This window comes from Mesocricetus auratus, unplaced genomic scaffold (assembly GCF_017639785.1).
Source record: "Mesocricetus auratus isolate SY011 unplaced genomic scaffold, BCM_Maur_2.0 Super-Scaffold_15014, whole genome shotgun sequence".
Classification (NCBI taxonomy): domain Eukaryota; kingdom Metazoa; phylum Chordata; class Mammalia; order Rodentia; family Cricetidae; genus Mesocricetus; species Mesocricetus auratus.
Window position 1 is genome coordinate 33040198 of NW_024429186.1, and position 27700 is coordinate 33067897.

The 27700-nt window shown below is 44.8% G+C and overlaps 2 protein-coding genes across 2 annotated transcripts; both read right to left on the bottom strand.

Annotated features, from left to right (window-relative positions):
- Nucleotides 1–8120: 8120 nt before the first annotated feature.
- LOC101839253 (acyl-coenzyme A thioesterase 5) lies at nucleotides 8121–15646 on the bottom strand. The gene is made up of 3 exons (XM_005086399.3): nucleotides 15190–15646; nucleotides 9938–10140; nucleotides 8121–9535 (listed from the first exon to the last, which is right to left on the bottom strand). The coding sequence occupies exons 1-3, from the start codon at nucleotides 15644–15646 to the stop codon at nucleotides 8930–8932; spliced, it is 1266 nt and encodes a 421-aa protein (XP_005086456.2). The 3' UTR covers nucleotides 8121–8929.
- Nucleotides 15647–22369: 6723 nt separating this feature from the next.
- On the bottom strand, nucleotides 22370–27496 carry LOC101842750 (acyl-coenzyme A thioesterase 1-like). Its single transcript, XM_040742777.1, has 3 exons — nucleotides 26830–27496; nucleotides 24172–24374; nucleotides 22370–23023 (listed from the first exon to the last, which is right to left on the bottom strand). Exons 1-3 carry the CDS (start codon nucleotides 27311–27313, stop codon nucleotides 22424–22426), a joined length of 1287 nt encoding a protein of 428 aa, XP_040598711.1. The 5' UTR covers nucleotides 27314–27496; the 3' UTR covers nucleotides 22370–22423.
- Between the last annotated feature and the right edge of the window lie 204 nt (nucleotides 27497–27700).

A 27700-nucleotide genomic window follows, 5' to 3' on the forward strand; every position in this document is an offset into this window, starting at 1 on the left:
CAACCACTTTTGGGTATATACCCAAAGGAGGCACTCTCACACCACGAGGATATTTGCTCAACTATGTTTATAGTAACATTCATAATAGCCAGATCATGAAACAACCTAAATGCCCCACAGCTGAAGAATGGATAAAGAAAATGTGGTATGTTTATACAATGGAGTACTACTCAGTGGTAAGAAACAATGACATCCTAAATTCTCAGGTAAATGGACAGAACTAGGAAAAACCGTCCTAAGTGAGAACCCAAAACCAGAAAGACAAATATAGTATGTGCTTATTCATAAGTGGATACCAGACATAAAGCAAAAGATACCCAACCTATAATCAATAACCCCAGAGAAGCTTGAACCCTCTTCCAGAAACAGATGCAAAAATCCACAACTAACCAATGGGTCAAGCCCCTGGAGTACAATCGAAGTGAGGGAGGAGCGATAATATGAACAAAGGAGTCAAGACCATGATGGGGAAACCTACAGAATCAGCTGGCCCGAGCTAGTGAGAGATCACTGACTCAGGTCTAACACATGGGGAACCTGCATAAGACAGAACTAGACTCCCTTAATATAGGTGACAATGGTGTGACTGGGGCAATATATGAGGCCACTGGCAGTGGGGCCAAGACCTAACACTAATGCACAAACTGACTTAGTGGAGCCCAGCCTAGACACAGGGGTATGGGAATGGAGAGGTGCCTTGTCCTGCCCCAAGGAGATGATGGGACAGACTTATTAGACTTCCTAGGGGTGGCCTTACCCTCTCCTAGGAGCAAATCGGAAGTGCGGGCAAGTGAGGGGGAGCAGGAGGAGAGGAGGGAGGGGAAACTGGGATTGGAATGCAAATAAATAAATAAATGTTAAAAAAGAAAGAATCTGATGGCTGCAGACGAGGTGGAAGACAGTTTAGGATGGCATCCACTGTGCTCTCAGGTTTAAAGATTCAGTTCCTGCCCCTTGGATGCCCTGAGTGAAGAGTTGCAAGGGCTCAGGTGTCCCTCCTTTTCTTTCCATTGTACAGGCTGCATTCTTGTCACGAAGGCAACTGGCTCAGCCTTATGTATAATCGTGGGACTCCAGCATGTCAATGTTGCCTTAATTTCAGGTTACTGAGCATTCAGGATAGAGGAAAACAATCTTGTTCCAACTTCCAAAACCCGAAAGCTTGATTTCTATTCTTCAACTGAGCGTATTTATTATAGTTGCTCCAAGGCTTAAACTTTCCCCCATTTTCTTTCTCTTTTCTGCCTATTTTGGAATTTCTAATTTAAAAGGAAAACAGAGCAAAGGGGGAACACACACACACACACACACACACACACACACACACACGAATGCAGCTCTCACAAAGGTCGTGTGGAGTTAGGGACTATGTCATCTCTGTATCCTCTTGCCTCAGCCTCCTGACAGCTGGGATTACAGACATGAGCCACCATGCCTGGCAAGAGCCAGGGCTAAGCATGTTTCCTGACCCCACTCTTTTAGATAACATTTACACACGTGCTTTTTTTTTTTTTTTTTTTTTTTGGTTTTACGACACAGGGTTTCTCTGTATTGTTTTGGAGGCTGTCGGTCCAGCCCGGCCTTGAACTCACAGAGATCCGCCTGCCTCTGCCTCCCGAGTGCTGGGATTAAAGGTGTGTGCCACCACCACCTGGTTTACACACATGCTTTTTAACATGCTCCTCCTGCAACTTGTCACAAATGCAGAAATTCTGTATCAGGTTTGCAGGAATGAAAGAAGAGCGGTCTCTCTCTTCCCCAGGGCTTTGGCCACTGTCCTGTGGAACACCTGACTGGGCTTTATGGAATTCACAGCACAGCATGAGTGAACTTGGCATAGATGTGTGCTCTGTTGGGCTTCGTGAGACAGGGCAGAAGTTGATGGACAAATGGTTTTGTCACCAAATAAAATTAGAAGCCACAGATTTAAGGAATGTAGCTTCATACAGAGAGGGGAAACTGGATGGCACTGAGCTCTACCTCTACACTGACTATGCTAGAAGTTTCTGTAAGATGCGCTTCCTTGCATGTAAAGTGAAGAGCACATTAGCTGTAGATTGACAAGTACGTGGTTGGTGATCGCAGAAGGAACACTTTGCATTTCAGTGACAGATTTTTCAGAGAAACAAATTAAAAGGAAGGCACATTAATTTTGGCCTGATTTCAGGGGTGTTAGTGTAGTCACTGGCTTCCAGGGTTTTTGGCCTAGGAGCAGGCACATCATGATAGAGGGTTTACAGTAGCAAAACATCCATGGTTAGGAAGCAGAGAGAGATGAAAGTTTAATGCAGTCTCTCCAGTGACAGACTTCCTCAGGTGAGGCCGCTTTTCCCAATAATGTCATCGCATCAGTAATCCAACAAAGGATCAACTCATTGATTAAGTCAGAGTCTCAGAGATAAGATCATTCCTAAAAGCCAATCGCTATCAACCAAGACTTTAACACAGGGACCAAGGAAGATATTCCTGCTCAAACTGCAACAAACACCCAATGTTTTTCAGAGTCAAAAGAAAAATACATATCAGGATTTGATTGCCTTTAAAAAAATAAAATTAAGAACTGGGTGGTGGTGGTTCATGCCTTTAATCCCAGAACTCAGGAGGTAGAGGCAGGTGGATTTCTATAATTTGAGGCCAGCCTGGTCTACAGAGTGGGTTCCAGGATAGCTAGGGTTATCATACAGAGAAACCCTACCTCAAAAAAAATAAAAATAAAAAAATAAAACTGGAATCAGAACACAACAATAATAAATTAAGGTGCTTTATTTTAAGTATAGTTAAGGGCTTAAGAAATGTAGGTCTACTGAACTATTTATAACAGGTGGTCTCATTTTTGCATATTTGTATGTATCACTGTTAAAAATCACATTGTCCCAGTCTTAATATTTTATTAACTTTTGAAACACTAAAATTGTGTGTCTATAGTAGTAACAGTAACCCAAATATAGTTTTTTCAGTTTTTTGATGTATTTATTTAAATTAGAAACAAGCTTCTTCACATGTCAATCCCAGCTCCCTCTCCCTCCCCTCCTTCCTCACCCCCTGCCAACCCTTACCAAGCCCCCATCCAATCCCCACTCGACTATCCAGGGAGGGTGAGGACCTCCATGCAAAATCTCCAAAGTCTGTCATATCATCCAGGGCAGGGCCTAGGCCCTCCCCTATGTGTCCAGGCTGAGAGAGCATTCCTCCATGCGGAATGGGCCCACAGTCCATTCGGATGCCAGGGATAAATACTGATCTAGTACTTCAGGCCCCAAAGCTTGCTGAGGCCTCCTTACTGACACCCACATTCAGGGGTTCTGGATCAGTCCCATGTCGGCCTATCAGCCATCATTCTGGGGTCCATGAGCAACCCCTTGCTCAGGTCAGGTGTTTCTATGGGTTTCACCCGCCTAGTCATGACCCCTTTGCTCATCACTCCTCCCTCACTGCAATTGGTTTCCAGGAGTTCAGTTCTGTGCTAACTGTGGGTGTCTGCCTCTGCTTCTATCAGCCACTAGATGAAGGCTCTAGGATGGCATATAAGGTAGTCATCAATCTCATTATTGGGGAAGGGCATTTAAGGTAACCTCTCCACTATTGCTTAGATTGCTAGTTGGTGTCATCCTTGTAGATCTCTGGGAATTTTATTAGTGCCAGATCTCTCCTCAAACCTATAATGACTCCTTCTATTATGGTATCTCTTTTCCTGCTGTCCTCTGTTCTTCCCCCAACTCAAACATCCTGCTCCCCCATGTCCTCCTCTCCCCTTCCCTTCTCCCCCTCACTTTACCCCAGCTCCCTGTACCCTCCCCCTATGCTTCCAGTTCACTCAGGACATCCTGTCTCATTACCCTTCTCTGGGGCACCATGCATATCTCTCTAAGGGCACTCCCTGATTCCCAGACTCTCTGGCGATGGGATTGTAGGCTGGCACTCCCCTGCTTCATGTCTAAAATCCATATATGAGTGAGTACATACCATGTTTCTCTTTTTGAGACTGGGTTACCTCACTCAGGATGGTTTCTTCTAGTGCCTTCCATTAGCCTGCAAACTTCAAGATTCCATTGTTTTTTTTTCTGCTGAGTAGTACACCATTGTGTAAATGTATCACATTTTCTCTATCCACTCTTGAGTTGAGGGGCATCTAGGTTGCTTCCAGGTTCTGGCTATTACAAATAATGCTGCTGTGAACATAGTTGAACAGATGTCCTTATTGTATGAATGTGCATCTTTTGGGTATATGCCTAAGAGTGGAATTGCTGGGTCGTGTGGTAGACTGATTCCCATTTTCCTGAGTAATCTCCATACTGATTTCCAAAGTGGCTGTACGAGTTGGCATTCCCAACAGTAATGGAGGAGTATTCCCCTTTCTCCACATCCTCTCCAGCATAAACTGTCATTGGTGTTTTTGATTTTAGCCATTCTGACAGGAGTGAGATGGTATCTCAGAGTTGTTTTGATTTGCATTTCTCTAATGGCTAAGGATGGTGAGTACTTTCTTAAGTGTCTCTCAGTCATTTTAGACTCCTCTATTGAGAATTCTCTATTTAGATCTGTAGCCCACTTTTTAATTGGATCCTTTGGTGTTTTGGAGACTTGCTTCTTGAGTTCTTTGTATATTTTGGAGATCAGCCCTCTGTCAGATGTGGGGTTAGTGAATATCTTTTCCCATTCTGTGAGCTGTCTTTTTTCTCTTGTTGACTGTGTCCTTTGCCTTACAGAAGCTTCTCGGTTTCAGGAGGTTCCATTTATTGTCGATCTCAGTGTCTGTGCTACTGGTGCTATGTTCAGGAAGCTGTCTCCTGTACCAATTCCTTCAAGGGTACCTCCCACTTTCTCTTCTAAGAGGTTCAGTGTGGCTGGATTTATGTTGATGTCTTTTTCCATTTGGACTTAAGTTTTGTGCATGGCGATAGACAAGGATCTATCTGCAGTCTTCTACAAGCTAGCATCCAGTTATGCCAGCGCCATTTGTTGAAGATGCTTTCTTTTTTCCATTGTATAATTTTAGCTTCTCTGTCAAAAATCAAGTGTTAGTAGGTGTGTGGGTTAATATCAAGGTTTTCAATTCGATTCCATTGGTCTACCTATCTATTTTTGTCCAATACCAAGCTGTTTTCAGGACTATAGCTCTATAATAGAGCTTGAAGTCAGGGATGGTGATGCCTCTGTAAGTTCCTTTATTGTACAGGGTTGTTTTGGCTATCCTGGGTCTTTTGTTTTTCCATATAAGTTGATTATTGTTCTTTCAAGGTCTGTGAAGAATTGTATCTGTATTTTGATGGGGATTGCTTTGAATCTGTAGATTTTTGGCAAGATTGCCATTTTTACTATGTTGATACTACCTACCCAAGACCATGGGAAATCTTTCCATTTTTCTGGTATCTAATTTCTTTCTTGTTATACAGATCTTTCACTTGTTTGGTTAGCATTATACCAAGATATTTTATTTTGTTTGTGGATATTGTAAATGGTTATGTTTCTCGGATTTCTTTCTCAGCCCATTTATCATCTGTATATAAGAGGGCTACTGACATTTTTTTAAAAGTTAATCTTGTATCTTGCCACTTTGCTGAAGGTGTTTATCAGCTGGAGGATTTCCTGGTAGAATTTTTTTGGTCACTTATGTAAACTATAATGTCATCTGCAAATAGTGAAAGTCTGACTTCTTCCTTTCCAATTTGTATCCCCTTGATCTCCTTTTGTTGTCTTATTCTAGCTAGAACTTCAAGTACAATACCAAAGAGGTATGGAGAGAGTAGACAGCCTTATCTTGTTTCTGATTTTAAAGGAATTGTGTTGTTTCTCTTCATTTAGTTTGATGTTGACTATTGGTTTACTGTATATTGCTTTTATTATGTTCAGGTATATTCCTGTTATCCATGATCTCTCCAGGACCTTTATCATGAAGGGATGTTAGATTTTTATCAAAGGCTTTTTCAGCATCAAGTGAGATGATTATGTGGTTTTTCTTTTGCAGTTTGTTTATATGATGGATTACATTGATGTATTTTCTTATGCTTAACCATCCCTGCATCCCTGGGATGAAGCCTGCTTGATCATGGTGGATGATTTTTCTGATGTGTTCTTGGATTCTATTTGCTAGTATTTTATTGAGTATTTTTGTATCAATGTTCATGAGGGATATTGGTCTGTAGTTCTCTTTCTTAGTTGTGTCTTTGTGTGACATGGGTACCAAGGTAACTGTAGCCTCATAAAAAGAGTTTGACAGGGTCATAACTTCTATTAGTTCCTTTGTTTCTTTGTTAAGTTTCTGTCTGGTGGTCCTGTCTAAGTGGTGAGAGTGGGGTGTTGAAGTCTCCCACTTTAACTGTGTGAGGTCTTATGTGTGATTTGAGTTTTAGTAATGTTTCTTTTACAAACATGGGTGCCTTTGTATTTGGGGCATAGATGTTCAGAATTGAGACTTCTTCCTGATGGATTTTCCCTGTGATAAATATGAAATGACCTTCTTCACCTCTTTTGATTGATTTTAGTCTGAAGTATCATTTGTCAGATACTGGGATAGCTACACCAGCCTGTTTCTTGGGGCCATTTGATTGGAAATTCTTATACCAATGCTTTACTCTGAGGTCATGTCTGTCTTTGAAGTTGAGGTGTGCTTCTTATATGCAGCAGAAGGATGGATTCTGTCTATGTATCCATTCTGTTAGCCTGTGTCTTTTTATAGGCAAATTAAGACCATTAATATTGACATAGATTAAGGACCATTGAGTGTTAATTCATGTTTGGTTTTGATTTGTTGTTGGTGGTGTTATTGTTTGTGGATTTATCCCACTTTTTCTTTTGACTTTTGGTAAAGTTAGATTATCTATTGCCTATGTTTTGTGAGCATGATTATTTACCTTCCTTAGGTTGAAGTTTTCCTTCCAGTACTTTCTGTAGGGTTGGATTAGTAGATATGTATTGTTTAAATCTGGTTTTGTCATGGAATATCTTGTTTTCTCCACCTATAGTGATTGAAAGCACCCATAGTCTCTTAGTGTTTGTAGAACATCTATCCAGGACCTTCTGGCTTTCAGAGTTTCCATGGAGAAGTCAGGTGTGATTCTGACAGGTTTGCCTTTATATGTTACTTGGCCCTTTTCCTTAGCTGCTCTTAATATTCTTTCTATATTCTCTATGCTTGGGGTTTTGATTATTATTTTTTGTTCCCCTCTATTTGGTGTTCTGTAGGCTTCTTATACTTTCATTGGCATGCCTTTCTTTAGTTTGGGAAAGTTTTCTTCTATGCTTTTGTTGAATATGTTTTCTGCACCTTTGAGTTGGGTTTCTTCCCCTTCTTCTATCCCTATTATTCTTAGATTTGGCCTTTTCACTGTGTCCCATATTTCCTGAATATTTTGTGTTAGGGATTTGTTGGACTTAGGATTTTCTTTGGTCGATGAATCTATTTCTCCTAGTGAATCTTCAATGCCTGAGACTCTCTTCTAACTCCTGTATTCTGTTTGTCATGCTTGCATCTGTAGTTCCTCATCATTTACTCACCTTTTCTAATTCCAGCATTCCTTCAGACTGTGTTTTTTTTATTGCCTCTACTTCAGCTTTCAAACCTTGCACTGTTTGAATTGTTTCTTGCAATTTTTGGCTTGTCTTTTCTTCCATTTCTTCAAAGTATTTTCTCATTTCCTCTTTTAGGATCTCTATCATCTTCATGAAGTTGTTTTTAAGGTTGTTATGTTCTGCTTCATCTGTGTTGGGATGTTCAGGTCTTGCTGGTGTAGAGTCCCTAGACTCTGGTGGCATCATATTGATTTTTCTGTTGTTGAATGTGTTCTTATATTGTCATCTTCCTATCTCTTCTTCCAGTGGGTACATTTCCTTTCCTGGTGGGTATGGGTCCAAGGTTCTCTTCTGGTGTGTGCAAGCAGGTCAAATACCTGATGGGTCTCACGATGGGTGCAGGCAGGCACTCCCTCTCCTCTGCCCTGAGTGGGGGTGGAGTAGACCGGAACTCTCAGCAGGTTCCTGGTTGCTTGGTCCTCTGAGGGCGAGTCGACCTGGCTGCAGTCCCCAGGCCAGGAGATTCTGGAAAGCCCAAATATAGTTTCTTTGCTCAATGAACCATTATTCATTGGAAACGATATCATAAAACTAGATGTGTGTTTGCTTTAAATGTTTTATTAGTTTTATGTCTAAGTAGTAAATAGTTTGAAACAAAAGTGTTATGACTTCCATTCTAAGTAGAGAAGCCCAAAGCTGATGGTGTAATGCTTTTGATATTACAGTCATTTACTGTATCCGGGCCTCAAAGCTGCAGTGATTCATGCACTTGGTATAAAGTGGTGTGGAATTGGCATGTAATCTGAAAATAATCACTAAAACTTTAAGATCACGTCCAGGGTACTTACATCTCTAAGAGTAACACAAACATGGTACAAATAGCTCCTATACCATGGCATAAAGCTTAAGGAACGATGAATGGCCCCCAAAGGCCCCTGTCTGTTCAGCACAGATACAGTGCTGTCTTCGGTTCCATCCATGGGTGGTAGAATCTGCAATGTGGACCCACATACACAAGGGGCCACTGCATATGCTTTCTTGTACAGCAAAGATGTATTTAAGTCATTTAGCAAATAGTTGCTAAACTACATCATGACTGCATTTGCCCGTGTTATTCACTTCTCCTGCTAGAACTGGAGTTGTGGGTTGCAGGCTGTGCCAGAGAGCAGATACACTTCTCAGCCTCTCAGGTTTCTTTAAAATTGCTGCCATCTAAGGTACAGTGGGATAGCTTGGTGACAGAGTGTTAGTCTACCATGCACAAGCCCTGGGCTCAATCCTTGGCATCATAAGAAAGTAGGAACCACTATATACATACATACATACATACATACATATATATATATATATATATATATCTTAACAGTGACAGCCATTCTCAGGAGTGATCAGCATCAGAAATGTCACCACCCAAAGAAAATTACAGTTTTGCTGCGGGTGTCCTCACTTCACCATCCAAATGTTTGTGGAAGAAAGTCTGGAGTTTCTGCCACGCATCAACCTGGGCCATGGCATGAGCCCTGGGCTCTCCCCCAAAGACGACAGGCATTCTAAAATAGGCATGTAGGGAAGCCTTGCACCAAGGGAAATAAGGAAGCTCAATATTGTGCCCTGCTTCTGGGTAGCAGATGATCTGGGGCTTCTCCTTCCCATGGGCCTGTAAGCGTTTGGAGATCTCATTGGCATAGAACTCGCTCTTCCAGTTGCGGTCATCCTGACCTACAAGCAACAGGAAGGTCGTGTCAGACCTCTCCACAGGGATGATGCTCTTCTGTTCAGGTCCTTCTGTAGGGCAACTCAGGACATCAAAAATATCTTTAATGCCATCTTTGGTCACCTTGATTCGATCTACATTTGTGCTCAAAGGGGGCAGGGTCTCATCCTTATAGCACAATTTCCCAATAACATTGGCCATAGAACCATTGATGATGACAGCAGCCGTGATGCCTTTCAAGAAAGAGGCCATGGAAAGGCAGAGTTCACCCCCTCTGGAAATCCCCAGCAGGCCAATTCCTGGCTCCTTGACCTAAGAAAGGGACAGAAAAGAAAGGGAATGAGTGCATTAGATGCTAGAACACTTAGTGGTGTTAATCTTTGAATGCAAGGCAGCCCTGAGCCTGAATCTCACTCTGCTCCATCTTGTTTTTTGTAAGGTGATCGATATTGGGGCTGGAGAAATGGCTCAGTGCTTAACATCCACATGGTAGCTTACAACTGTCTGTAATTTCAGCTCCAGGGGATACAAAGCCCTCTTCTCTCCTTCACAGGTATCAGGCACTCATGCATGCAGGCAAATGCTCATATGCATAAAAACTTTTTAGACAATAAAAGACGTCTAGGTATTTGATCGTGTTTCTGCACCTCAGCCACTAGGTTGAGAATCCTGCCCTGGTGGGTGGATGTTTCTAAACCAAAAGATGAAAGCAACCTGAGGGTGACTGAGCAGGTAGTTCACAGCTTCCTCAAAGTACTCCAGGTTGACAGTGTCCATGTCCTTGGGGAGGTCATCGTAGTTATAATAAGCCAGAGCCATGACCGCAAAGCCCTTCCCAGCCAGCAGACTAGCCCGATACTCCAGAAGGCCACCGCCAACTCCAAAAAGGTCTATGATCCCAGGAAAGGGTCCATTTCCTTAGAAAGAAAGACACAAGAGGGGGAAACGGTTTACTATTTACTCAGCTCAATGGCATTTGCATCCAGTCCACAGCAGCCCCAAGTGTCCTTCCTTATGGATGTCAACTGCTGACTGGGTGCCGGGACTTCCCTAGGATCCTCTCAGTTTTCTGAAGCCACTTTTCCAATGCCTATTCCATTGTATTTCTAAATCAGTGACTTTCAAGTACATTTCTTTCCTACTTAAATCATCCAAAATTTTTTAATGTGTCTGCAATGAAAATTGCAGATTAATTGCACTTCCAAAGTATTGTGATGTCAAAAATCTATCACTGATGATCCTTAAAAAAATTAGGAAAGGAATTCTAAATTCTCAGGTAGTGTCTCTACATTCTATGCCAAGGTTTGTGATTTTCAAGATTGCTACCAAAGAGTCAAAGTCCACATTTACCTGTACTTGCTTGTAAATTCCTAGATTAAAAACAAAACATTTATTAGCAGCAGGGCATGGTGGCACACACCTTTAATTCCAGCACTCTGGAACTAGCTCTGAACAACAGGCTGGCCTCAAACTCAGATATTTACCTACTCCTACCCACCCCCAATACTGGGATTAAAGGCATGCACCACCATTGTCCAGTACATTCACATTTTTTCCAAGATAGTGTTTGTGTAGCTTTGAAGCATATCCTGGAATTTGCTCTGTAGACCAGGCTGGCCTCCAACTCACAGAGATCCACCTGCCTCTGCCTCCCAAGTGCTGGGATTAAAGATGTGCATCACCACCACCTGGCCACATTCATGTATTTTTAACATCTATAGGTCATCTCAAGTATAGACACATGAAAACTCTATTTGTTGATGTAAAACAGTTGGAGGAAACTAAGAAACAGTTTATATTCAACCTGAATCTGACTGTGCATGCTTCAGGAACATGGACTAAGGTCGCCCCTGCATGGTAACACTTCCATGAAGGTTTTATGGTAACATGTGGTAGTTTGAATGAACGCTTGGTCCTCCATGGTGAAATTGTTTGAGAAGGACTAAGAATAATGGCCATGCTGGAAGAGGTGTGTCACTGTGTTGGGCCCCAGCCCCACAGGGTCTCTGTGAGTTGCTGGTCAGCCTACAAGTGCAAACTTGTTTTCCAGTCCAAGTGCTTCCTGTTTTCTAGTCCTGACTTATTGCCCTGACCTTGACCCTCTGACATCAACATTCAGCAGGAGGAAAACATGCTCTCTTCTACCTGGGGTTTTTCCACTGTGCTGTAAACCTGTATATAAAGCTCCTCCCTCCTACAAGAGAGAGACCTCTTAACATTTGTAATGAACACACACTCTCTCTCTCTCTCTCTCTTTCTCTCTCTCTCTCTCTCTCTCTCTCTCATGGGTCAGATGAAAAATCTCAGTTGCTGCTCCAGGGCCACGCCTGCCTACTTGCTGTGGTGCTCCTGGCCATGATGGTCATGGACTCTAGCCTTCCGAAACTGTGAGCAAGCCCCCAATAAACTCCTTTTGCTATGAGTTACCTTAATCATGATGTCTTATCAAGGCATAACAAGAACAATACCCTCTTCCTCTCCCAAAAATCAGTAATTGGGTCGGTAGTTTACAATATTTGTTGCTTGTCCAGAGATCCAAGTTCGGTTCCCAGCACCCATGTTGGAGCTCACAATTGCCTGTAACACTAGCTCCAGGGAATCTGATGCTGTCTTCTGGCCTCCTCAGGTACACACGCACGTATGTGAGTGCACACTCAGACACATACAGACACCTTAAATCAAGGTCCTTTTGAAGCACATTGGTGGAAACATCAAGAAGGTGTGTTACTGGACAACACACTTAGCCTCTGGGTTGATGGAAGTTAGAGGTCTGTACATTCCCAAAGATTTACCTGATAGTTACAAGGATGTAAGGTGGGCAGTAAGTGGATATTTTGGGGGCTAAAGATGCTCCTAGATCACTTGGCTTTGGGCTGCAATATTCTAGTTGTCCACAATCACGAAGTCCTAATCACTCAATCACCTCCTCCAAAGCACATGTGGTTTTTCTTCCCTGCTAGAAACTTCAGCTCCCCTATTGTTGGACTCTCTTTAGACCACCACCTCCCAAATAATGACAGACTTCTTATTAAGTAGGAAGTTTGACCTTAAATTAGGTTTATTCCAACTAGCTCTTAAAAATTAGCCCGTTTATATTTTTTCCTTTTTTAAAATTTAAATTAAAAACAAGCTTGTTTCACATGTCAATCCCAGTCCCCTCTCCCTCCCATCCTTCCCTGCCACCCCCCCCTCAATCCCCTATCCCATCCCCTTTCTGCTACCCAGGGAGGGTGATGCCTTTCATGGGGCATCTTCAAAGTCTGTCATGTCATTTGGAGCAGGGCTTAGGCCCCATGAGTCTAGACTGAGAGAGAGTATCCCTCTGTGGGGAATGGGCTCCCAAAGTCCATCATATACTAGGGATAAATACTGATCCACTGCCAGAGACCCCATAGATTAACCAGACTTCCAAACTGACACCCACAATCAGGGGGTCTGGGTCATTTCTATTCTAGTTTCCCAGCTATCAGTCTGGGGTCCATGAGCTCCCCCTTGTTTAGGTCAACTGTTTCTGTGAAACCTGTTTATATTAATCAACATTTTGCCACATAGCATGCTACCTGTCCTCCATACTGTATGTCTCATTTCCTCCATGTGTGGCTGGCAAATTCCAACTCTTTTCATTCCAGAGTTCCTATCTCTTCCCAGAAGTCCTGTCTATCCAGCCTAGTTATTTATTGGCCATTTAGCTCTTTACTAATGCAACTAGAAGTGTCTTAGCAGAGATACCTCCACAGCATACAAAAACATTATCCCACAACACTCACCCATTCTCTAACCAAGTTTATGGTGGCCCCCATAAACTTGTGTGTTTGAATGCTTGACCCATAGGGGGTGGCACTATTAGGAGGCATGGCCTTGTTGGAGTAGGTGTGGCCTTGTTGGAGGAAGTATGCCACTGTGGGGGTTGGCTTTGAGGTCTCATATATGTTCAAGCCACACCCAGTGTAACTATTTCCATCTGTTGCCTGTGGAGCAAGACACAAGAATCTCAGCTCCTTCAGTGCCATGTTTGCCTGCCCGCCACCATGTCTCACCAAGATGATACTGGCCTAAACCTCTGAAACTGTAAGCCAGCCCCAGTGAAATGTTTTTCCTTATAAGAGTTGCCATGGTTGTGGTGTCTCTTCACAGCAATAGAAACCCTAACTAAGACACGAATGGACATTTACATTGTTTTCACGTGTTCATAGCTACTCAAGGACTTAACTGGAAAGCTTCCTGGAGGAGGAGCTACCAGCGCCTTCCGGCAATTTTAAAGGGAGAACAGACGTGGATGGCTTGCAGGAACTCCCCAAGTACCAAGAGTTAGCTGACCCTAACACAGACAGATTACAATGTGAAAGGCTCACTGACAAAGGAAACTTAGTTGACTGCAAGTTGCAATCAGGAGAAAGTAGAAAAAAACGTACCTTGGAAAATTAAATAATGGTAGTATACCCCAGACTTAAACATCCTAGTGAACCCAGGATGCTCTGAGTTTTACAGTGTCCTAATTAGGATACCAGGTTATGAGAGACTTAGAATAGGAAGTAACACAGATGCCGGTGTGTGGTAGGATTTTATTTTAAGGCGTGTGACTGATTCTTTGCCTGTCTAAAACACCTGATGGTCTAATAAAGAACAGACAATAGCGAGGCAGGAGCAAGGATAGGGAGGCTGGCAGGCAGAATGCATAAATAGAAGGAGAAAACAGGAAGGAGGGGCAACAAGAGAACAAGGAGAGGAGGACATCAGGGGCCAACCCCCAGGCCACCCAGCCACCCACCCAGCCAGCCACTCAGCTAGCCACGGAGTAAGAAGGAAAGTAGGATATGCAGAAGTAAGAAAGAGAAAAGCCCAGAGGGGAAAGGTAGATAGGTTAATTTAAGAAAAGCTGGCAAGAAACAAGCCAAGCTAAGGCTGAGCATTCAAATCTAAGGATAAGCCTACATGTGTGATTTATTTGGGAGTCGGGTGGTGGGGCCCCCAAAGAGCCAAAAGAGTATATAAAGCATCGCAACACTGATGAGGAAGTCAAGGAAGGCATCATGGGAATGTCTAAGGCCCTTTAGTGCTAATGGATTTATCCGTGATACTGCATAAATGTGGAGCTTTCCCACTTTAAGGCTGTTTGCCAGGGGCATCTGCATTCTTTCCATTACTGCAGCAATATTGCGGCCACCACAACGTGCAGTGCTACAGATGAACTGTTGTGCAAGAAATGCAGCACCTGTATCCTAGGATGATCTTCAAACTGCTTTTTGAGGGGAAGGGTGGGGTGGGAGCAGGGTTTCTCTGTAGGTCTGGAGACTGTCCTGGAACTCGCTCTTGTAGACCAGGATGCTCTCGAACTCACAGAGATCTGCCTGCCTCTCGAGTGCTGGGATTAAAGATGTGCGCCACCACCACCCCGGCCAACAAACTGCTTTTTATCAGCATTTCAACAATTCAGAGTGTCATGAACGCCACTGGCCAAATCCCCTAGAACATCTCTCTGTGAGTCACTGACTGAGCTGTGAGTCCCCCTCAAAGCTGAAGCTCTTTTATCCTGGGAAAAAGCTACTTCAGAATCATCCAAGAAACAAAACTCCATGGCCCTCCACACCCCCGCTTTCAGATTCCTGACTCGAGTGGTACACAAGTCCTGGAGGTTAGAAGGCGCTGGCCCACCTTGCCTGAAGGATTGTTCTAGAGCAGCAGATGCCAAACGTGAACCCGTGCACAACGCCCGCGGGTCTTATTATAGAGAAGATTTCTAGTTCACAGGGCTTAATGTGATGAACTTTGATGAGCTTGCCTAAGCATCTTCAGATGCTGCTTCAGTTCAGGACTCGCCCAGCCATGACCCAAGTCAGAAAGACTTTTCCAGGGGCCACTGACCTCCAAGGGCCCTAGGGAGAGTACTTGGAGACAGGGAAGAGGGGCCCAGGCTCTGCAACCCTAAAGCATCCGGGGCTGCAAGCACGGGAGGAAGGGTTGCTCACCTGGAGGCAGGAAGAGCGTGGCGCGCACACGGCCCTCGCGCACGGGCACGCGCCGCACCCCGGGGGCCATGAAGTGACGCTCGTGCACCGCCCGCGCCAGCAGCCGCCCGCCGTCGGGCTCGTGGCCGTCCAGCACCTCCAGCTCCACCACGAAGGGCGTCTGCACGTCGCGCTTGATCAGGCGCCAGAAGGGCCGTTCGGGCTCCAAGGCCCAGAGCAGCCCCATGGGCTCGATCCCGGAGAAGCTGCCGCCCAGCGCGGACGCGCGCGCCAGGTCCAGGTCGCCGCGGGCGTCGGCGCGGTAGCGCGCGTGGGCTCGGAAGAGCGCGCCTTTCTCGTCTCGCAGGGCGGCGCGCAGCGTGACGGGCTGCTCGGGGGCCAGGCCGTGCACGGCGATGCTCAGCGGCTCGTCCCAGCAGCTGCGGCTCGTGGGCTCCAGGCTTACTGTTGGCACCATCCTGACACCGTGAAAAAGGAGAATACTGTATGTTAAATAAGGTCTCTCAACTTCTTGAGTCAGTGATCACGAGGGAACCCTTCACCCTATTTATGTGCTTTAGCAATCGCGGTATGAAACTCCTTAGAGTTTGTGGTATGCGTTGACCCATATGCAGAAAAGCTGAGCAATAGTAATGATTATGTTGAAATACAGGTACAAAGACTGATAGGAAAGGATCGCTGCTCCCATAAAAGTAGTTTTGCAAAAGAACACCAAGATACTTTAATACGATGACCTTTAGAAACTTGGCCTTGAACCTACTTTCCTTGGGTATGTTGCTAGCATTTTCTCATGCAACCTTGAACAGAAGCTGGAGCCAAGAGTATGGAGTCAGACCACCAGGCTGAAGTCATGACTCAGTGGATTAATGTCTTGGGAGCCTGGGATAATACCAGCCAGTATACCCCCAGCCTAGATAGACAGGGAAAGAGATTTTCCAACCCAACTCAAAGGTTTTGGGTTTTCTCAGAGTCTTGACAGGAAACAGTTGCTTATGGGACTAGGAAGAACAGTTTGTTGGTACCGCGGCAACATTTAAAAGGGTTGTGGTAGTTGCTAATAAGGCTTGGTGCTTCACTGAGATCCTCAAAGGGCAGAGGAATAAGGTTCTCCAGCAGCAACTACAACCTAGTGTCAATCCAGACAGGCAGCACTCACTTCAAAGAGTAAGGTTTTTTTGTTTGTTTGTTTTCTTGGAACCATTGGTTAATTGTTATCCAGAAATACAGATTCGGGTTGTCTCCAAACCTTGTTCCAACCTGATAACAGTTCCATGAAATTTTTATGGTAACAAACAAAAGAATGTCATATCCCAAGGCACTCTTAAGATACTTTGATGCAGGCATCAGCTGGGCAAGTCACCTTGGGAATTACCCACTATCGGCCTCGGATGCTACCTGATGGTATTCTCAGAGTGGTTGGTGGAAGCTAGGGGTCTGTACATTGCAAAAGGATTTACCACAGGCTGGATAGTATGTTAAACAGAGAGGAGTTTAAAGGGGACTAAAGGTAGGGCAAGAAAATTTGGCTCTGTGTGTCTGTCGATTGCAGAAGTTTGAATCAACATCAATAACATCAGTGTGGCTTTTTTTTCCCTGGGAAATTTAGTTCACATCAGAATGATGATGCAAACAGGAGATAACTGTTCCATTTAACTCTTCTCATCCCGAAGTGTGCTTCTGTTTGACTGAACATGTCAGGAAGGGAAGGAGATGCTGCCTACCACCACCATGGTAAAAGCTGACTGCATCATAGAGCATGGAGAATTTCTAAGGGGCTGAAGAGGGGGCCTAGCAGAGAAAGCATTTGCTGTGCTAGTGTGAGGACTAAGGTATCATGTAAAAGGCAGGCTGGCATGTAATCTGAGAGGCTACCTGGTTAGCTAGAGTAGCTGGAGTCAGTGAGCCAGAGACACTGCCTCTACAGACAAAGCAGGAGCAATGGAGGAAGACATACGATGCCAGTTTCAGGTCTCCACATAGATGCCCACACATGCGTGTGCCGGAGTTCAGCTCCAGCAGGGTTCTTGAGTTTTGGGAAAGATGTGTGAAGTCAGAGAAAAATGAAGAGTCTGAACACCAGCTGTCTTTCAAACTGATGGCCCAGACCAGCTCAGGCTGTCTTTATTCATATAGGTTCCAATGCATTCGAGCATGAGCAGTTTCAAGGAATCATTAACATTTTAGTTTCTCTTCTTTCCCACTCCCTCGACGTCATTGACCTTTACCCCATATCATCATATAGCAAGCCAAATGTTTATATCTAGTTAGGTACATCTTATTCATACTGTGCCCTAACCGGCAGCAAACATGTGGTTACAAAGTAAGAGATTTGAGCCCGGTGATTAATTCTTAACAATATGTGATCCGATGAATATATTGTGATGCCTAGAGTATCATTTTTAGGTGCATACCACTTTCTCAGTGACCTGTATGTCAATTTTAGTATGTGGATTGCAGTTATAATCCTATTCTTTATAAGTTCTCGAAATAATAATGATTAATACCTAACTCTTTAACTATTGAGACTAAGCGTCTTTATTCTTCCTGGCAATTTCTAAATGTACTCCTTTAAGAGGAACTAGGAGCTTTAGATTCCTTTATTGATACTTTGATATTGGAAAAGTATCTGAGTGTTCATGTCCTAGTGCCAGATAAATGTCTGACCTTTTGTGTCCTATCTGTTTTCCTTCTGTGTCCCTATAAGGTTTTTAATGTCATCTTTTCAGAAACCATTTTCTTGGTTCTTATGTTCTTTGGAATATATTTATCTCTTTTTGGTTTTGAAGAAGCAATAATCATTATCCTTAGTGAGTTCCTCCTGCTTATTTAGGATGACCGGTTTCTGTAACAGATCAGAGAAATTTAGTTTTTCTGTAGAGGCTTTTGTTTCTAGTAAACTCAGGCATAGCAAAAGTTAGAGAAGCCTGAAGCCCACGAGCTCCCTATAGTCAGCACGGGAGTTTGCAGCATTGTATCCATAGGTTCTTACCAAATGGATGGGATTCTCCACAGCTCCTTGCTGTCTAAGGAGCTCCGTTTGCAACACACCTATGCCCTATTCCCAAGGGTGACGGCATGATTTCTGCCATGCATGTACGTAAACATCACCACCACACACATATGTATCTCCACAAATGCCAATGCTCATACACACACCCACCATACATATAACATAATTTAAAAAGGAAGTTCAGGACAAGTCCTAATGAAGCATGGCATAATGGTTTGAATAAGAATACCCCCACCCAGGCTCATATTTAATTTGAATGCTTAGTCATCATGAAGTGGCCTTGTTGGAGGAGGCGTATCACTGGAGGTAGACTTTGAGGTTTCTGAAGCCAAGCCAGGCCCAGTGTTGTTACTACTCTCTTCCAGCTGCATGTGGGTCTGGATATAGAACCCTCAGTTACTTCTCCAGCACCATGTCTACCCATATGCCACCATGCTCCCTGCCATGATGATAACGGACTAAACCTCTGAACTGTAAGCTAGTTCCAATTAAATGTTTTCTTTTTTCCTTTCTTTTTTTTTTTTTTGAAACAGGGTTTCTCTGTATTGCTTTGGAGCCTGTCCTGGAACTCACTCTGTAGACCAGGCTGTCCTCAAATTCACAGAGATCCACCTGCCTCTGCCTCCCAACTGTTGGGATTAACAGTGTGAGCCACCAACGCCCGGCAAAGTGCTTCTTTTATGAGTTGCTATGGTCCTGGTGTCTCTTCACCACCATAAAACACTAACACATATGATTGGCTAATTTACTAAAGAGAGATAAAAGAAAGCATACCCTTTATATTTACACATAGGCACATTCAGAGTAAATGTACAAACAGCTGTTTACCATTTTCCTGGCCCATGCTTTATATTTACACATATACTCAAGTTACCTTGTATTTATAGTCACACTGGACTCTCGTGACTTTATTTACATTTATGCCTGGAACTTTCCGTCACATTTCCACTACTGCTGCTGCTGTTCTTGGTGGTCATCCCATGGTTCTGGCATCTCCAAAACTGCTGGGGTTCCTTGCTGTGACCCAGCTACACTTTCACCAATAGCCTTTTCTGGGCTCTCTTTGGGGACACCAGCACTGCCTGCTACACAGTGACAAGCCTCAGCTGCTCTCTATGACCCCTTCATGCCCTCAAAACCAGTACCAGATGTATGACTCTTACACTTCAGCGTTCAGCTGTCAGCACAAGGAACAACCTTGGTCATATCTAGACCACAGGCTGTGTGTGCTGCCCTTCAGAAAGCACTTCCAGAAGATTTCACCTCAACAATGCTGGCTTCTTCTTAATCACCACTAATTTCTCAGTTTACCAGAGCACCGAGTATCCCAGCAAAACAAAGGTTTCACTAAAATATAAACAATATACGCCATAAAACCATACTCTGAAACCACTCAGATACGGGTTATAATCAAAGTTTAAATCTTTATTCCAGCAGCTGGACCATATCCAGCTACTCAGGGCCCAGGTGTGCTGAGTGTCCAGCGAGTAGCGTTTCGTTTGTAAAGGCAAAACCCACACCCTGGCATCTCGCTTGGCAGCTGCATTGGGCTCACAGAAGTTATCGGTTGATGCTCAGAGTAGTCAGTGGTTAGCAGTTCCCACATCCTAAGTTGGCTAGGACATCCTGACCTCAGGTTCCTAGAAGAGTCTTGGGTAATTTTCCACACGATTCTCCACCAGGAAGACCAAGTTCTAGTAAACCCTGAAATGACCTCAGCAAGAATACAAGACAGAGGAACCTAGTGCACTGTCTTGTCCTGTCACAGGGAGATAGACAGGAGGATCCTTCAGACTTGCTGGCCCTGTCAGTCTAGCCTAGTCAATAAGATCCAGGTCTCTGTGAGAGACCCTGTCTCAGAAACACAAAGTACGAAGCTCCTGAGGAACAGCATCCGAGGCTGACCTCTGACCTTCAAAAGTACACAAGAGCCGGGCGGTGGTGGCGCACACCTTTAATCCCAGCACTCGAGAGGCAGAGGCAGGCAGATCTCTGTGAGTTCGAGGCTGGGCTGGACCAACAGCCTCCAAAACAATACAGAGAAACCCTGTCTCATAAACCAAAAAAAAAAAAAAAAAAAAAAAGAAAAAAAGTACACAAGAATCCTCACACCCCCACATACTAACAAAAAGAAGTAGAATAAGGTAGCAAAGATTAATCACTGGTTTGATTTACTTAGTGATTCACATAAAGCAATGTTCGTACTGTGACTCCACATGCTAACTGGAATGAGTAGCCTGGAGACACAGCTGGAACAGCAGGTCATTGCCCTTAAGAGCCTTTGGACTGCCGTGTGGGCTTCTGTAAACGCACTTACAACTGACCCATGTTGTGGTTTCAGAGGAGAACACACACTGGATCAGAGTTGGGAGTCTTTTCAGGAGCTGCCCTGTCTGTCCCTGATGGTGATACTGTTCTTCCTCTCTCACTGAGTCTCTGAGCCTACCATTTCCTTTTTTTTTTTTTTTTTTTTTTTTTTTTTGAGACAGGGTCACACTGTGTAGCCCTGGCTGTGCTGGAATTCACTATGTAGATCAGGCTGACCTTGAACTCACAGAGTTCCCAACATGGATGTTGGGAACCAAACTCCAGTGGTTTCAAAAATTGGGAAGTGCTCCTAACTGCTGATTCATCTCTTCAGCCTGTTTTTGAGGTTTTTTTTTTGTTTGTTTGTTTGTTTGGTTGGTTGGTTGGTTGGTTTTTGGTTTTTACGAGACAGGGTTTCTCTGTATTGTTATGGAGGCTGCCGGTCCAGCCCGGCCTCAAACTCACAGAGATCCCCCTGCCTCTGCCTCCCAAGTGCTGGGATTAAAGGCGTGCACCACCACCGCCCAGCTGTTTTTGAGTTTTAAGGAGAGAAAACCATCAGGAATTGTTTATGTAAAAAGAGCCAGGGATGGTGGCCCATGTCTGTAATCCCAGCCCTCAGGAGGCAGGCGGGTCTCTGTTAATTCCAGGCCAGTCTGGTCTACAAAGCAAGTTCCAGGACAGCCAGGACTACTTAGAGAGACCCTGTGTCAACAAAAGAAAGCATACGATTACCAGGGTTGGAGGGATGGTTCAATGATTAAGAGCACTGGCTGCTCATTTAGGGGGCTCAGGTTCGATTCATAGAACCTTCATGGCAACTCACAACCATCTATAACTCTAATTGCAGATGGTCCAATGCCTTTTTCTTGCCTCCACAGGCACTGCACACACATGGTGCAAGACATTCGTGAAGGAACAACACGCATCCATTAAACATACAAATACTTAAAATTAAAAAGAACACTAGGTGGTGCCGGGGAGATGGCTAAGTAGTTAAGAGCCCTTGAGGGAGGACAGGAACAGGAGTTACAGGCATTTGTAAGCTGCCAAAACTGCAGTGACTGGCATGTCTCACAGAGAATTGCAACAGTTAAGTCACTTGCCAAGTACTTGGAATGTGAACCACAGCATGAACGCTGTCTTGGTAATCGTGGTGTTCTGTGTGCATCGATGACGTGGAAAGGTCTGCATATATAAATCTACAATTAGTGGAATCCACACGATAGCGCCAACACAGACCAAGGACCATTGTTTATGCTTTCAAAACCATGAATTTTTATTTATGTGTATGTCTGTGTGTGTGTGTGGGTATGAACACGTGTGTACGGGTGTTGGAACTAGAGTTAGTCAGTTGTGAACTGCTTGGTTCAGGTGCTGGGAACCAAACTTAAGTCCTATAAGAGCAATGTGTGTTCTTAACTGCTGAGTCACCTTCCCAGGCCCTGATGATGTTTGTTTAAACAGTAGGTGATCATTTATTTTTTAGTCAGCCATTCGGCAAATAATTACTGAACTCCAGTGATTTAACAGTGACTGGACCTTTCTTTCAGAGCTACGGCTCTTGTCACCTGTAGGTGGAGCCATGGCAAGATATTAGCTTTGGCTACACCCATGTTTTCTGTACAATCACTCTCCTCCCAGACTGATAAGGCCTGCAGTTAAAAATAATTTGGGGGGAAAAAAACCTCTACATTGATATAAAAGAGAAAAGAGAAACACACACACACACAGCAGAGGCTATTCCCAAAAAATAATTTGGGGAAGAAAAAACCTCTACATTGATATAAAAGAGAAAAGAGAAGCACACACACACACACACACACACACACATACACACACACACACACACAGCAGAGGCTATTCCCAGAGAGACCTTTATTAGAGATGTTAAATAAAATAGAACTTAAATAAAAATCACAGTTTTGATGGGATTGTCCTTTCTTCACTACCCAAGTGTTTGTGGAAGAAAGTCTGGAGTTGCTGCCATGCATCCACCTGGGCCACGGCATGAGGCTTAGGCTCCCCTCCAAAGGTGATATTAGCACCCACCAGGAGGTGCATGCCAGCCTTGCACAGTGGGAAGTAAGGGGGCTCAATGTAGTGCCCCGCTTCTGGGTAGCAGATGATCTGGGGCTTCTCCTTCCCTTGGGCCTGTAAGCGTTTGGAGATCTCATTGGCATAGAACTCGCTCTTCCAGTTGTGGTCATCCTGACCTACAAGCAACAGGAAGGTCGTGTCAGACCTCTCCACGGGGATGAAGCTCTTCTCTTCTACCAAAGGGCTTTCCAGAGCATCCACAACATTCAAGAGGCCGTCTTTGGTCCTTCTGACTCGTTTTTTCAGGCTAGTCACAGGGGGTATAGTCTCATCCTTGTAGTGCATGGTGCTCCCAACAGCAGCCACAGAGCCATTGATGATGACAGCAGCTTTGATGCCCTTCAGGAAGGAGGCCATAGCAAGGCCAAGTTCACCCCCTTTGGAAATGCCAAGCAGCCCAATTCCTGAACCTTTTACCTGAGAAAGACACAGACAGAAAAGGAGAGTGAGCCCATACAAAAGGTAAGACAGTGAGTACTACCCAGTCCTGCATATCAGGTGGCCCTGAGCCTAAGTATGACTCTATATCATCCTGACTTTGGAAGGGTCACTGAAGCTCAGAGTCTACCTGCTACTCCAATGAGAAATCACAAGTCAAGCCCTTTTTGACATAATTAAATTTTGCTACTTGCCTGGTATATCTGTGTATATAAAATCATAATCAAGTGTATATAAACAAACAGAATCAACTTAAGCTACTTCAGGAGATTCTGAATCACTGTTGATTTCTTTCTGTATTTATTTCCTTCCCAGTAAGTCGTGATGGGTACTGGAGTGTTTACAAAGTCACAACTGCTAGGTGGATCTAGACAATTAACAGCCTTCAGAATGAGTCTCTCCCCTCTGTTGTGTTTCAGAGCTCCCCATCAGCTCTGTCACTTCACAAACAAGTAATGTTACAATTAACAGCCTTCAGAATGAGTCTCTTCCCCTCTGTTGTGTTTCAGAGTTCCCCATCAGCTCTGTCACTTCACAAACAAGTAATGTTACAATTGCTGGCCCCTTTCCCTAGCTCTCTATTTCTGTCCCCACACTGCGTCTATGTTTATGTGTGGACAAACATGACATGGCCTTGTCTTCTCTGCCTGTCCATGCTGTGTCTACCCCCTTTAGTATTTGCTAGGTGGATGAATACAAACTTATCGGTAAATGGCAGGCACATTCCAAGAGCTTCACAAGAATGAGTTATTTAATGCTTGTAACAAACCTGGAGGCTGGACACAAAATCACAGACATAAGACTGTGACAAGGCTAAGGTGACCCTAACACTCATGATTTGTCTTGACTATCTCATTGGGCGGGAAAATGGACATTGCTGGAGGTAACCCTCTCCCCTCAGAAATCTGGGATGGTGGGTCACCCTATGGCAGATTCAAACTTCTGTGTACCAACCTTTTCATGCCCCCTGAGATCATCCCAGTTAAATATACTTTGCTCTGCGGATTTGAAAAAGACTAAATATTGTTATAAATCTTCAAACTTTATAACACAGTTGCAAATCCAACTTTGACTCCAGGAGGCATTTAGGACCTCTGATTTTAAACTGAAATACTCTAACAGCAAACCTGAGGGTGACTGAGCAGGTAGTTCACGGCTTCTTCAAAGTACTCCAGGTGAAAGACTTTCATGCCCTTGGGGAGGTCATCATAGTTATAATAAGCCAGAGCCATGACAGCAAAGCCCTTTCCAGCCAGCAGACTAGCTCGGTACTCCAGAAGGCCACCGCCAACTCCAAAAAGGTCCACGATCCCCGGAAAGGGCCCATTTCCTTAGAAATAAAAACAAAAGCACCCCCCTTGCAGATTTAGTTTTCAAATGTCTTACTAACTCATTATTCTGCTTATTGAGAGGCAGGAGAAAGGACACGAAACATTCAAGCCTCTTTTCCTTTTTTGAAAATATGCCTTGTTGGGTGGAATATTAGTGTGAGATCTGCAACCTTACCTTTCTTAAAAATGGCAAATGGGGATTCTGCCCTCCCCTATTGCCTAGACTTGCACTTGTGGGTGAGCCAGCTGTCCTCAGGGTTGAGTGTGTGGCAGCCCGGAGTGGCCAGCACTGGTGAGCTTCAGGGTGTGATGGGTGCTGGGTGTCCCTACACCAATGGCTTGGAACAAGTATGCCTCCTATTCTAGCAACACATAAACTTTTCTGGAACCTTACAACTCAGAAACTGACGGCTTCAGCGCCCAAGTTTTTTGATATCTAATCATCATTGGTCATCTTGGAAGAATCTCAAAAATAAATCCTCCTGCAACATTCACTCTTTCTATGTCCAAGGCTTATAATTTTCAAAACCATCAAACTGAAGCCACATTTCATCTACATTTGCTGCAATTTTCTAGGCTATTTGTAATTGATGTGAAATCTCTTTACTTATTTGTAAACAGTCTCATGTAGTCCAGACTGTTATGGATAGCCTTGAACTCCTGATCCTACCGCCTCCACTTCCCCAGACACGGGCCACCACATCCACATTTTTGGTAATGGGGATGAAACCTAGGGTCTCCTGAGTGCTAGATAAACACTTTACTAAGTCATGTGTAGTAAAGTTTTAACTCTCAAGATCCCAGATGATTATTTTTGTCCCTAATTGGAGGTGTGTGCTGTGTTTGTACCCTAGGAAACACACTAAGGAACAGATCATACTTTGTTTCCTTTTTACTGATCATCGAGGTTGTTGCTTTTGTCCCCTTATATTACAGTGCTGATAAATACCATAAACTCCAGGAGTTAGGACTGTACATGCCAACTATATGCCCAGGCTATTTATATTGTTTATAATAGACACAAACCATTTATCTCTTAGAACAGTCAAGTCATAGTCACATTTCTGAAACCTTTTTCTTTCACACACCAACATATCCTGCACACCCTTCCATCCACCTCCAGGGTCGCACAGCTTCACCCCGTTTTTGGCAGTTTCAGATAACCTGAAAAGCTGGAACGCCCTTAGAGGAGATAAGAAGATCCTCTCATGGCCTCCTTAGAGGCCACAAGCACACGCAGAGATTTGAGCAAGAGAGTCCTCGCGGTGGAACTGCCACAGTCAAAACGCATTCTTTTTAAAAGCAGAGCCGAACTCACTGAATACAGATACGGGTTGGCCTAACCAGGACAGAATACAGTATGACAGCGATCTCGGCTACCGCAGGGGACTGTCAGGCAATGGGACAAAGGAGGACAAGCTAACTGATTAGAAGCGGTAAGAAGTATACAGAAAGAGAAAAGGGATTTTCACAATGGTGGTGAACCTAGGAAGGAAGCATTCCAGGGTCCTCAGGAAAATCTGAACTTTAAAAATAGCGTTCTGGTTGGGAGGGAGATCAGCCCTTCAGACTAATACTGGAAGGAAAGACAACTGCCAGAGAGGCCGGTAATAATAACTTCCCACGAAAGAGAGACCTCTTGTTACGGAGACCTCTGAGTTCTTGAATTTTTGCTTATTGCTACTTAAATATGTAAACAAGTAAGCACATTTAAAGCATTTTAAAGTTTTTAATCAAAGAGCCACTTTCTCAGTTTTCAGTATCACTTAACTGTTCTATAAGAAGTGCCGGGGTGGCACATGCCCGTTAATCCCAGGACTTGGGAGACAGAGGCGGGCAGGAGGGCAGGCAGATCTCCACAAACAAAACAACAAAAAGTGCCGTGTCCTTATCCTCAGACCTTCACTAAACTGCCATTTCTGTCCTCATTTCAAAGGAACGGAGAAACAGTTAGCCAAATCCCCTAGAAAGGCTCTCTGTGAGTTACTGGGCTTAAGTCCCTCTCAAAGCTGGGACTCTTACCCTAGGAAAAAGTTACCCCCGAATCAGCCAAGACGGCCCTCCACACCCACACTTTCAGATTCCGAACTCAAGAGTGGCACGCAAGTCCTGCCAGTTAGAAAGTCCCCCAGTGCTTGCGCTGGCCCACCTGCGGATTGTTCTAGAGCATTAGATGCCAAACGAGAACCCGTGCTGGTCTTATTATCACAGAGAAAAGATTTCTAGTTCACAGGGTCTGGGCCAGCTCTGATGCTCTGCTTGCCTTCAGATGCTGCTGGTGAGCTGACCTTCAGTTCAGGACTCGCCTAGCCATGACCCAAGTCAGAAAGACTTTTCCAGGGGCCACTGACCTCCAAGGACCCCGTGGAGAGTGCGGGAGACAGGGAAGAGGAGCCCAGGCTCTGCACCCCTGAAGCATCCGGGACTGCAAGCCCGGGAGGGAGGGCCGCTCACCTGGAGGCAGGAAGAGCGTGGCGCGCACACGGCCCTCGCGCACGGGCACGCGCCGCACCCCGGGGGCCATGAAGTGACGCTCGTGCACCGCCCGCGCCAGCAGCCGCCCGCCGTCGGGCTCGTGGCCGTCCAGCACCTCCAGCTCCACCACGAAGGGCGTCTGCACGTCGCGCTTGATCAGGCGCCAGAAGGGCCGGTCGGGCTCCATGGCCCAGAGCAGCCCCATGGGTTCGATCCCGGAGAAGCTGCCGCCCAGCGCGGGCGCGCGCGCCAGGTCCAGGTCGCCGCGGGCGTCGGCGCGGTAGCGCGCGTGGGCGCGGAAGAGCGCGCCTTTCTCGTCTCGCAGGGCGGCGCGCAGCGTGACGGGCTGCTCGGGGGCCAGGCCGTGCACGGCGATGAGCACTGGCTGGTCGAAGAGGCAACTATCTGCAGGCTCCAGGATCATTATAGGAGCCATCCGGTTCTGGGCCGTAAATGCCTGCATTGCTTCAGATCCTGGCTTTGCCTTGGTGCTCTAGGCCTCCCAGGGCTTGCTGTTACAGCTGTAAATTCTTCTGGGATCTTTGGTGCCAGCCTCTGTTCCATGCCCGCTAGCGTTTATTAGATGTTACAGTGCGTTAGATGAGTAATGATTAATCTTGTTTTACACTCTGGTGAGCGGTGAAATAGTGTATACAAGAAAACTGAAAAGGATATCGTTACAAAAGTCTGGATTGTGCCAAAGCATTCCAGGAAACGGCAATTCTAGTAATCCTTGAGAAATAGGGCCATATGTCTTTAATCTTTTTTTATGCCTTCTAGACTCAGCTTTTGTCTAGACTTTTCTGAACCTGGAGTCGCTTCTATAGAAATCAGACCTCCTGGGTTACAG

Bases quoted from the DNA above. Each gene is read 5' to 3' on its own strand.
- LOC101839253 (XM_005086399.3), bottom strand. From the start codon at position 15,646: ATGGTGCCAACAGTAAGCCTGGAGCCCACGAGCCGCAGCTGCTGGGAC. The intron at 10,141-15,189 runs GTGAGCAACCCT...TTTCTTTCTAAG, and splicing joins CACGCTCTTCCTGCCTCCAG to GAAATGGACCCTTTCCTGGG. The intron at 9,536-9,937 runs GTTGCTTTCATC...TCCCTTTCTTAG, and splicing joins ACCTGCTCAGTCACCCTCAG to GTCAAGGAGCCAGGAATTGG.
- LOC101842750 (XM_040742777.1), bottom strand. From the start codon at position 27,313: ATGCAGGCATTTACGGCCCAGAACCGGATGGCTCCTATAATGATCCTG. The intron at 24,375-26,829 runs GTGAGCGGCCCT...TTTATTTCTAAG, and splicing joins CACGCTCTTCCTGCCTCCAG to GAAATGGGCCCTTTCCGGGG. The intron at 23,024-24,171 runs GTTTGCTGTTAG...TGTCTTTCTCAG, and splicing joins ACCTGCTCAGTCACCCTCAG to GTAAAAGGTTCAGGAATTGG.